Below are 10905 nucleotides of genomic sequence, written 5' to 3' on the forward strand. Positions count from 1 at the left end.
GAGCTGGCAAGTGGCCAGGATTTGACCAGGTGTGCGCTTGATGCCCATGCTGGCCTCTCTAGCTGGACCTTGTGGGAGCTGAGGTGCAGGTGTGGGGGTCCTTGCCCCTCAGGCACTGTGGCTCTGAGTTCCTGGTTCCTCAGCAGGGCTGCGGCCTCCAGCCAGGCAGCACTAGCAGGACCATCAAGAGGGGACCCACACCACACCGGCTCCTGAGTTCTGTTGTCTTCTCTCTTAAGAAGACCCTTAGAGACAGGCAACCAGTCCAGCCTGCTAGTGGCCGGCTGGGGAGACTCAGGCCAGGAGCAGGACAATGCCAAGGTCACGCAGCCTGTCTTGGTCCCAGCTGTCTTGTTAAAGGCCCCGGTACCCTGGGAGACTGAGTGCATGCCACAGGGCCATAGGGCATGTCCAGCACCATTGGACCACTGGGCCACCACTGCATGTCAGCCAGGCTGGGAAGCAGCTGCTGGCCAGGGAGGGACACACCAAGTAGGGAGGCGGCCCCAACCTCACTGCACCCTCCAGTCCAAGATGGCCACAAACCCCACCCCTGGCAGATGTGCCCAGACGCCTTGACCACCCCACTCCCCTCCAGTGGCCACTGGAGTCCTCATCCCAGCACACAGAGAAGAGGGGCACAGTGGTATGGGGGACCCATTTAATGTGGACCCTTGGTCCTGGGAGGAGTGGAGGACTCAGGAGCTGGGCAGGCAGGCAAGTGGTGGGGTTGCAGGTCCCCACTTGGCCCCAGGAAGGATGCTGGGCAGTGGGGGCTGGCCCAGTGACAGACCCACCAGGAGACCCAAAGGCCAGACCGTGAGAAGGTGTCTAAGCCAGGTGGTGAGTGCTCGGCTGGTCTGGCCCAGAGAGGCAGGGCTGGGGCCTGGCGGGGCGCGTGCAGCCTAGAGGCTGGCATCACCAGGGGTCTCCCCGAGCTGCTGCTGGAACTCAAGGCGCGTCTGCCGGTTGGACTCCAGCAGCTCCTGAAGGCGGGCATGGAGGTGGTCGTTCTTCTCCTCCAGGTGGTCTAGACAGGAGTTGATGGCCGCATACTCTGGGAAGAAGGGGGAAAACAGCCAAGTTCCTGTGTTTCCTCAGCACTCACACCCCACTGTCCCCCAGCTGACTCCAAAAGGGCTTGGGGCAAGTCCCTACTTCTGAGCCTCAGTGTCACTATCTGGAAATGGGTAGACATCCCGAAAGAGGCTTTGAAGAGATAAAACCTTAGCGCAACAACTTTCTTTCTAGGGTTAGGGTGGTCGCAGGGCAGTCAGCCCGTGTCCTGCCTGGGAGCTCCTGCCCGGTACCAAGCATCCTTTACCCTTCCTTCAGCAGCTGCCTAGAGCCCACATTCCTGATTAGAGCAACCAACGCCTCTGTCCCAGGCAGGCCCTATTCTCTAGCCCTTCCCTGTCTCCCTCTGCCTTCAGGACAAAACACCCAGTGGACTCTCCCAGGCTTTGGAATGGGGCCCAGCCCCTGCTCCTCTCTCTAGCCCCGTCTCCCAAGTCTTCTCCTATCCTCTCACCTCAAGCCCTTTGAATGTGCTGTGCCCCTGTCTGGGGTGTGTGGGTTCCTCCTGTCGTCCTTTCCTCTTCTCCCTGATGAGTCCCACTCACCCTTGAAGACTCAGTATGGATGACACCACAGGGACTCTTCCCAGTGTCCCAGACCAGATCAGTCCTCTGTCCTGATCCCCCAGCCTGCCTCTGCTCACTTCCATGGCCTCCCCTCAGGACTGACTGCTGTGATTATTTTGTGTGGTGGGTGTCGCCCACTCAAATAAAGCTCCTTGAGAGGTGACTGGTCTTGTGTTTTCTGTTGTCTTCCCAGTGCCCTCACTGACAAAGTGGGCGTTCGTTGAATGAATGAATGAGTGAGTGGAAGAAGCTCTGATCCCACCTCTGCCTTTGCTCAACTGTCTCTGTCACCTACAATGCTTCAGCCTCAACAACCCTTCAAGGACCAGCTCAAAATGCAGCCTCCCAGATGTCTTCCCTAGTCTCCACTAGAACCTGGCACTCACTCCTCTACTGCCACTCTTGACTGGCCTCTTTGCAACACAGTGTCCCTGAGGACCCAAGGTCTGGGCCTGTGCCCACTGCGGGACCCAGTTCTGAGCCAGCCCATGACTCAGATGCACTCAGCTGCCAGTCTGGGACCAGAGGAGAAGCGGCTGGTGGTGATGGAAAAGGCCAGGGCCCAGGAGGTCTGGACTGGGGGTGCAAATGTGCCTGCATTCTTGCAAATGGGCACCCCTCAGAGACAAAGAGTCCTGGGAATCTGCTGATCTTAAAGTCCATTCCACTCATGGTACAGATGGGGAAACGGAAGCCTCAGAAGAAAGGAACCAGCCAAGGGTCGTACAGCTGGTTGGTGACCACTGAAACTCTGACTTGGGGATCAGGGCCCTTGGGTCTGAGTTCCAGCTCTCTGGGTTACTGCAGTCACTACAGTTCCCTTCTGGAAAAGGGGCTAAGAAACAAGTTTTCAAATGTATCAAGAGCTCAGCCACAAGAGTGCTTGTATAGCATGCATGAGGTCCTGGGTCTGACTCCCCCTGCAGAGCACACACAAAAAAAGCTCAGATAGGGTCTGGCCACAGGCAGTCATTACCATAAATATTTTGCACTGTGTCAGAGACAAACTGGAAAAAGGAATGGGGGAGGTGGGTGTCTCCACACCACTCCAGGCCAGCTATCTGTATCAAGGGTACTTAGAAGTCTTTCAGGACTTGGCTTCTCCCCACTGTCCTGTGAATCTGCCAACATTCACTTAAATGTAATCTCTGGGAGGCCCTTCCTGATGCCCCCAACAGGGCTACCAGCAGTAACCACACTGTTTGGTCAACAGTGCAAGCCTAGTAGCCCAATGCTTGTCCCCTAAGTGAAAGGCCTTGTACCTTTGTTAAAAGAAGACCCTAGGTGATTAAAATGTTCTAAGCTATTGTGATCAATACACAACTATGTGAATATACTAAAATCCTAAAACTGTACAGTATGTGAATTATAGCTCAATAAAGCTGTTAACAGAAACAAAAAGCATAATCCATCCTTACCCCACATTTACAAAATCATGTTAATACACCAATCCTTACTACACTAAAAAAAAACGACCATACTAACCACTTACTGAATGAATACCTGCCTTCTGGAAAGCGCTAAGCATTTTCCATTCAATTTTTCCTTTACTCCTGACCCATCTCAATGCAGGCGACACTGAATCATTATTCTTACATTATAGAGGGGGAAACAGCCCTGGACTGATGATTCTTCGGCCCTCCCACAGTGCTCTGCACACAACAGGATGCTCTGGAGGCAGGTTACCCCAGCAAAGCCAGATGGCTGGGGGTCCTGACTCAGCAAAGCCCCAATGAGTCGCTCCGGTAGAGCCAAACTCGCCAAACTCGGCCCCGCCCGCGGGGGCGAAGGAAGTGGCTGGAGCAAATTCCAAATGGGCGAGCCCCTCAAGTTGCCTCCGTTTCCCCATCTGTAAAATGGGGCTGGTTGCCCACGGTTCCCCCAATGCTGCGGTTCCCAGGGATCCGTTCACGGTGCTCGCCCTGCACCTCCGAGCCGGCGCCTGTAGTTCGGGATTCACCCAGGGCCGGGTGGGGCGGGCTCTTCTGACCCTTCAAAGCCCCGTCCCCGACCGGTGCCCGCTCCCAGGAGGGCACCCCTGGAAAAGCAAAGGCCGTCCCTGAAGCCCCCTGGATCACCTGCTTCCCCGAAGCCATCCTCCTCGCCTTCCGCGCCCGCCTCCACCGGCATGCCCAGGTCCCCGTTGGGGCCGGACATTGCGGGCTTGGGCGCCGCTGGGGCCGCGCGAGGAAGGAACACGGCGGCGGTCCGCCTCCAGCGGGCGACGGGCGGAAAGTAGGAGCAGCTGGTAGAACGCGGGGCCGGAAGGGTGGAACGCAGCTGCAGATGGCGGCCGGGCCCCGCCCTGGGGCGGAGCCACGCGGCCCGAACTCCACCCTGCCCCGCCCCGCAGGCAGATTCCGCCCCTCGACCCAGGCCCCGCCGGCGCCCCGCCTCACAGTCGAGCTCCGCCCACTGCCCGCTGGGCGGGGCCTGCTGCCCGCGGGGAATCCCCGGCGGTGGAGGTCCGGGCTCGCGGCGAGGGCCAGCGAGCCCGAGCGAGCCCCGTAGAGGGGCGGGGCAGTGTGGGACCCCCCACTACGCCCCATCCTGCTGCTTCCGCCCTCAGACACGGAGTTTCCGAGGCCTCCTGTGACTTCGGGAAATTCCTGTTCGCAATCCCCCAGAGTCATGGAGGGTCCACCTCCTGCCCTTCACCCAGTCCCTGCGGAAACGACCCACACCCCTGTTCTGTCCAGGGCCTCCCGGTCTTCGGCATTTCTCTTCGGGCTCTCAATAATTACATCTTGTGCGTCGAAACCAGTATGGGCTCCAGCTCTGGACCAGAGGTAGACACAGTCCCGTTTCAAGAAGAGCCGCATAACTGGGGCAGTGGTGGGGAGGAGTGGGAGACTCCTCCTGATTGTGGCCCCCAGGACTCGTCATGTTCATAAGGAAAAGGTTTGCTGCCCACCTCCTGCAGAAAGTCATCGGGCCAGCAAGTGTCGCTCCTGCATTGGACCTAGAGATGTGCCCTGGCCAAGAGTCCAACTGAGCTGTAAGCCCATGTCCCAAGGGAGATGGGCTCACTTCTACTCCTGCAGCTGTAGTGGCCAGGAGGACCTATGGCTACTGCAGCCTGGTCCTGGTCTCATGCTGGATGTCCCAGATGGTGACATTGGGTGGAAAACTCTCCTATCCCTGAAGCCACCTTCACCATTTCACCTGAGGTAAGGGGAGGTGTAGTGAATGCTGCTATATGGGCCACCACTAACTTGTACTTAGCCGTCCTGCCTTCTTCTCCCAGAAACCAGGCTGAGTGGCAGTGGCGTCCACAGAATCAGTACCCAGAGAAGTTCAGAGGTCTTTCATTCCGACCAGTTGGTCCTCCTTGATAGAAGAGGAAGACCAGAGACAGGGATTTGTCTCTCTCTTTGAAGAAAAAGGAAGGAGCCCTAGCCAAGGATTGCACCTGGGCAGCTCTGGCTGCAAAGAGCAGGGAAGTGGATTCTTCCGAGCGCGGGAGGGAACAGCCCTGCTCACACTCTGCTTTTATCCCAGTGAAACCAAGACAAACCTTGTCCTCAGAACTAAACCAGAAGGCACAAAGCCAACAGTTTGTGGCAATTTGTTACAGTGGCAATAGGAAACTCATGCCTCCAGTGACCCAGGAGGGGCCTGAGAGTGTATCCTGAAAGGCCCAGCAGGAGCAGGGGACAATGGGAAGTTACCTCACTTGGGCCAAGGTAAGGAACTGGAGTCCAGAGGTTAGGCGTGCCGCATGCAGATTCAGTCTCCTCAGCCAGCTAGAGAGCTTTGGCCAGTAGCCCCCCAGGTACCCTTCTCTGCCAGAAGCCATTCTAGACTTGGGCACAGTTCTCATCCCTCATTAGAAGCCCAGCCTGTACCAACCTGGTCTGTTCAAGGAGTCTGGCCCAGACTTGTGACACAATCTGTGGACCTGCCCTGCTTCCTGGGGAGCCAAGGCTGGGTTAATCATCACTCCATAGCTTCCTACCCCCAGCCAGGACAAGGTTTGTCTTGGTTTCACTGTGTGTCTGTGGGTGGGCAGCCTGGCTTCCTTCAGAGTCCCACCCACTCAGGCCTCTGACCATGCATGGGGAGAAGAGAGGCAGGAAGGGTATGTTCTTGTATATGATGCGGACGTGGAGAGGCTACATCTGTGACAAGTGAGGAGACAGGGGCTTGTCAGGCCTGGCTCAGGCCCAGCCATATGATGGGTGCCAGTCTGGGGCCTTAAGCCTACTCCTAGTAGGCAGGATCCCTGGCAGCTTATCCCCTCTTTGCCTCAACTCACCCTCCTGAGGCTTCAGAATGTCCCTTCAGGTGGCTGGAGGTCATAGGGTGTGTGGGGGTGAGGGGCAGCCCTCTAAACTGGGTCAGCATGAACACAGTCCCCACCTATGAGTCTGGCAGGGGTCCAGGGTTATACCCTTACTCACCCTCTGCCTGGAATTGCCCTCAAACTAGGTAGGATGCACCCATCCCTTCTTCTGTGCACCCCTGTCCTGGATGCAGCCTCCATAATCCACAGGGGCCTGGTGAGTCAGGATAGATGCATCTTACAACCATTCCAGGCCCCTTCAGCTCCCTGGCCCTATTGCGGCCAGTGCTGTGAGGCCTGTTACCAATGATTTAGTATGGGCATGAGGTGTGGTGCCATCAGTGCTTCTGTTGGCTCAGGCAGCCCTTGTGAGCAAGGGCTTGTGAAGGCTGTGCTTCTCTGTAGGTGACGAGGCATGCCCAATCAAAGCAGGAATAAGCCCGGTTTTGGGGGGGTGGGTACCAAGGATTGAACCCAAGGTGCTTAACCACTGGGCCACATCACCAGCTCTTTTTTTTTTTTTTTGTATTTTATTTAGAGACAAGGTCTCGCCAAGTTGCTTAAGGTCTTGAAAGTTGCTGAGGCTGGCTTTGAACTTGTAATCTTCCAATCTTCCAACCTCAGGCTCCCAAGCCACTGGGATTACAGGCATGTACCACTGTTCCTGGCTAAGCCCGATTTTGTTCTATGGAAGAGGACTCAGGGTGGTTGGCAGGGATGATAATGGTGGGAGGGAGAGCCATGAGTCCTAAAGTCTTCCCTTTATGTGGTCTCTCTGTAACCCTAACTTCAGGTTGGGTTCTGGAGACTCCATCCCTGGATTCATGCTGGTGTGAGGCCACACTTTGCCCTCCCTCCCACCAGGGTTCAGGGAGCACAGACTCGGGGACTGGTGGCATGGGTTTATTTAGCAGACAAGGAGGGCTTTATCAGAGGCTTTCAGGGCAGTACTGTACCATGAGAAGGGTCTCCCAGCTCTGAACCTGGCATTGTGGCTGGTGGGGCAGTCAGGTAACACAGCAGAGATTACAGAAAGGACAGGGGTTGGAAAGCAGGAGGCACTTGAGAGAGGACATCAAAGTGAAGATAGCTGTGTTTCCAGGAACAGCGAGAGGAGCAAAGGTAGGCCTGAGACCTCCTTCCCTCTGCACCCCAGCCTCCTGTAGACCCCCCGAGCAGACATCCTCACGGCTGGTTCAGTTGTCAATGCACTGATCTGTGGGGGAGAAAGTCCATGTTTGTGTGTGCATGTGTGATATCTCTCTGACTGCCAAGGACCCCTGCACTACCCCTGGGCCACCTCAGGCCCACTCTGGCCCAGCTGCAGAAGATCTGGTGATTCAGGGTTGGGGCAGTAGGAGGACCCAAGATGGGGCTAAAGGTGTAAGAGAAAGGCCTGGGGTGGGCTGCCCCTAGGGACTGGGCCTCATGACTGCTCAGGCCTCCTGTTCACCTGCTGAACCTGGCAACCACTTAGCCCATGGCCCAGAGTGGCCTGGCTGGAAGAGGCCACTTGAAATACAGGACATCTCTTAAGTCCCTCCCTGGGGGGGGAGGGGGAGATGGCCCAAGATAGCAAGGCCCAGGGTATGCAGAGGAGGTGGCCCAGGACAAGGAGTGTGGGGAGGAGGTGGCTCAGGAAAGTGATCTGAGGAAACATGGGCCTGGGCCTGAAATTCTCCTCTGGGAAGTCCCCACCTAAACTGACAGGGGGGAGTGCTTGGGGCTGGGACTCCACAGACCCCAGGAAGGGGTTGGATCTTCCTGAACCTAAAGTGGCTCCCAAGGCCTAGAAAGTCCCCGTGTCCCCTTCCCTTCACCCTAGCTGGCTGTTACCTATGCGAACAGGGAAGATGATGTGGTCATCAGTGAGGCCCAGAGATTTGGCAAGGCGGATGAACCTCTCCTTCAGTTTAGAGGTCAGCTCCTTGGTTCTCCCTGTGACCAAGATGGCCAGTGAGTGGCCAACAGGAAGACACTCCATAAATATTGTTGAGCTAATGAACAAGACCCAAACCCTTTTCCATGGAGGGTGTGCAGAAAGACCTCCTCCCTGAGGGGTGTTGGAACTGGAGAAGACTTTGAGGTCTAAGGGAATGGGATCCCCTGCCCCAGGGCGTGACCAGGATCTGGGTCCCAGAGGGGATTGGGTGAGGACCCACCATAGAGGGTGATCTTGAAGTATTCCCTGTTTTCAGAAACTTTCTTGAAGTACACCATGGCAAACTGGTTGTAGTTGGTGGCTGCCACCTGCACAATGTAACTCTGTATTTTGGGATAACCTGTAGGTATAGACAGCAAAGGATGGACCCTACCCTGGCCAGGAGGAGGGGGCTGTCCCCTTTCTCCTCAACTGCTCATGGGCTTTTCCCCACAGGGGAGCATCCATGTGGAAGGTCAGGGAGGACCCTTCCAGGAGGACACTGCACCCTGGAACCCCAACCCCAAGGCCCCATCTCAGGACCCACTCAGGACTCACTGCTAATGTTTCCCAGGGTGAACCGGCCAGGTGGGGAAGTTGGGACAAAAGTTCTGGTCCAGTGGTCACAGCCCTGGTCCCTGTGGGAGAGAGATGGGGGTTCAGCATGGAGATGATGCAACTTGATCTCCCAGGCTAACTGAGGAGGGACCAGGGATGCAGCAGAATTCTGATGTCTCAGGTCAAGTTCCACTATGGCAGGAGTCCCCACCCTGCCCAGCTCAGATGGACCTGGGCCTTCCACTCAGAGCCTATATGTCCCTGCCTGGTCTGCTGCAAGGAGCCACTTGACCCTGCTCAGACATTCCTTCAGCAGCCCCTGTCCCTCCTCCAGCTGAGAAGGGACACAGTCTCCACACAGTCCCCTGCCCCAGGTACTTACCCCCTGCTCTATGCCAGCACTCCCCTAGCTCTTGGGCCAAACCTGCCCCATTCCCTGAGTCCCACCCTGCCTTCTGGAACCCCAGAGCTGAGCTCCCCAAACCAGCCTTTCTTCTGCCCCTTGTTCCTCAGATGCTCCAGCTCCAATCCCTCCTGTCACCATAGTCAGAAATCCGGAGCTGATGGTACGCCCTGCTCCCTGTTCCAAGCCCCAACCTCCCACCTTGACCGCACCCTCACTGCTCTCCCCACCTCTCTGGAGCACCCCACTATTTCTTCCCTGCTGCCGCTGAGCTCTGATTCTGGCCCTTGTGGGGAGACACCCCTCCCAGGCAGTCCCAGGGTGTCTCAGGCAGTCCCAGGCACAAGGTGAGGTGCCCCAGAAACTAGCTGAGAGTGCTCCCCTCCCCTTGGCTGCTCACCAGCCCCCTGCTGGGGTGGCCAAGCAGGTGGCTTGTGGTTCCTGAGGCACAGTTCTGACTCAGGGCCCACACATCTCCATCTGAGGCAGCGTGGGTCCTTGACAGTCACCTCCCTAGAGGCCCTGGACGGAGGCCCTGGTGGGGTCCCAGCTGAGTTCAGTTTCTCTCCTCCCACTTTTAACACTACTTTCTCCGTCTTGTTTCCACTGATGGTGTGTGTCTCTCCCTCCCGCCCTCCATGCATGTCTGTCCTGAGCAGCGAGGGTGACGGAGGGGGAGAGTCAGTGTGGGAGCCATGAAGAGCCCCTCAGCCCCACTTGGCCCTTGGCTGTGACATCAGTCCGCCTCTCAGCCCCCTGGGAGGTCATAGCCTCACCTGAGCAGAGTAGAGGTGACATTGTAGCTGTGGTCCTCCTTCAGGTCGTAGGTGGTCCTGTACATCTTAAACTGGCCCTGTTCTTCTCTCTGAACTGCATTTCCCGCCAGGCCTACCACATACCATTTCCCCTGGAACTGCAAGGAGTTGATGATGGGCAGATCAGGGATGGCCTGGGAGCCACCCCTCGCTCTCTGTCCCTTCCGGCACCTCTGGGCAGCCCATCTAGGAACCAAGAGTCCCCCTGACTGGGCAGCAAGGCCCTGGGCTGGGTCTGCTCTGAGAAGCCCACAGGAGCTCGGGGCCTCCAGGACCCAGAGGGATCCCTGAGAGAGGAATTAGCCCTGAGTTGGCAGGGACAGCGTGGCCCTGGACAAGAGACTCTCAGTTTCCCCATCTGTGCAGAGGGACACATGTCCCCACCTTGCATGGACAGTGGGAATTATGGGAGACTCGATGTGAACCTGGAAAGATCTGTCTAGACAACCCTGGGTGGGGAGGAGATGGGTGGACTAGCATGGCTTCCTCCGGGAGCCCAGGTGCAGGGCATGCTGCAGCCCCTCCCGCCCACCCCACCCAGCACTGCCCTGGACGGTTCAGCTCTCCTCCCTCTGTGCCTGCCTCCTTGGGCCCTCCCTGCGGCTGCTCCTCCAGGCTCCTTACCTGGGCATCCTGAAAGCCCTGCTGCAGGGGGACCCTGCTGAGACGTGGGGCTGGGATCAGGTTTGGAGCAGAATCCTGGGCCTGGGTCTGCAGGGCTCCCAGCAGGGTGAAGCCCAGATACAGGAGAACTAGGGGCATGATTTCAGGGCAGCCGAACCTGGCAGGTGTTGAAGGAAGAAGCAGAGAGAACAAGGAACCCAGCCTGGGGGAACCATTTATGGGCCACTGGCTGCTGCTCCCCACAGGGTGGGGTAACATTGCCTTTGCCAAATCCAGGAAGAGTGAGGTAATAACCAGAAACTCCTATGGAAATGCTTGGCAAGGTTTCTGCCCCTTCCTCCCTCTGGTCAGGATTATGCAAATGGGGGGAAGGAAGGCCAGCAAGGAAGGGGGACAGGAGGGACATTCCCAGGAGGCCACAGTCTGGCAGGGACAAGGGTTCCCTCTGGGCATTCTTTGTGCCCTCTCCCTTTATGTGACTGGCCCTGTCTGAGGTCAGAGCTCCGATCTGGACAAGCTGTCATCTCTGACCCCCAGGAGCCTCAGCCTACCTAGTGTCCAGGGAGGGCTGTGGGTGGCTCTGCCCTTTCCCTGCATCTGCTGGAAGGGAGAAGGTCCCTTTCCATAGCCCTGTGATGCTTTCTGTTCCTTGTGAG

The 10905-nt window shown here is 57.3% G+C and overlaps 2 protein-coding genes across 2 annotated transcripts; both read right to left on the reverse strand.

The window, feature by feature from the left end:
• Positions 1-647: 647 nt before the first annotated feature.
• On the reverse strand, positions 648-3947 carry LOC308657675 (bublin coiled-coil protein-like). Its single transcript, XM_081309592.1, has 2 exons — positions 3722-3947; positions 648-1057 (listed from the first exon to the last, which is right to left on the reverse strand). The coding sequence occupies exons 1-2, from the start codon at positions 3798-3800 to the stop codon at positions 906-908; spliced, it is 231 nt and encodes a 76-aa protein (XP_081165718.1). The 5' UTR covers positions 3801-3947; the 3' UTR covers positions 648-905.
• A 350-nt stretch (positions 3948-4297) lies between these two features.
• LOC308659083 (neutrophil gelatinase-associated lipocalin-like) lies at positions 4298-10505 on the reverse strand (the record flags this gene model as incomplete). The annotated part of the gene is made up of 6 exons (XM_081312075.1): positions 10250-10505; positions 9587-9723; positions 8408-8487; positions 8091-8210; positions 7765-7866; positions 4298-4467 (listed from the first exon to the last, which is right to left on the reverse strand). Exons 1-6 carry the CDS (start codon positions 10385-10387, stop codon positions 4298-4300), a joined length of 747 nt encoding a protein of 248 aa, XP_081168201.1. The 5' UTR covers positions 10388-10505.
• Positions 10506-10905: the final 400 nt, after the last annotated feature.

Source organism: Spermophilus citellus, assembly GCF_964194105.1.
Source record: "Spermophilus citellus genome assembly, chromosome: 10".
Lineage (NCBI taxonomy): Eukaryota > Metazoa > Chordata > Mammalia > Rodentia > Sciuridae > Spermophilus > Spermophilus citellus.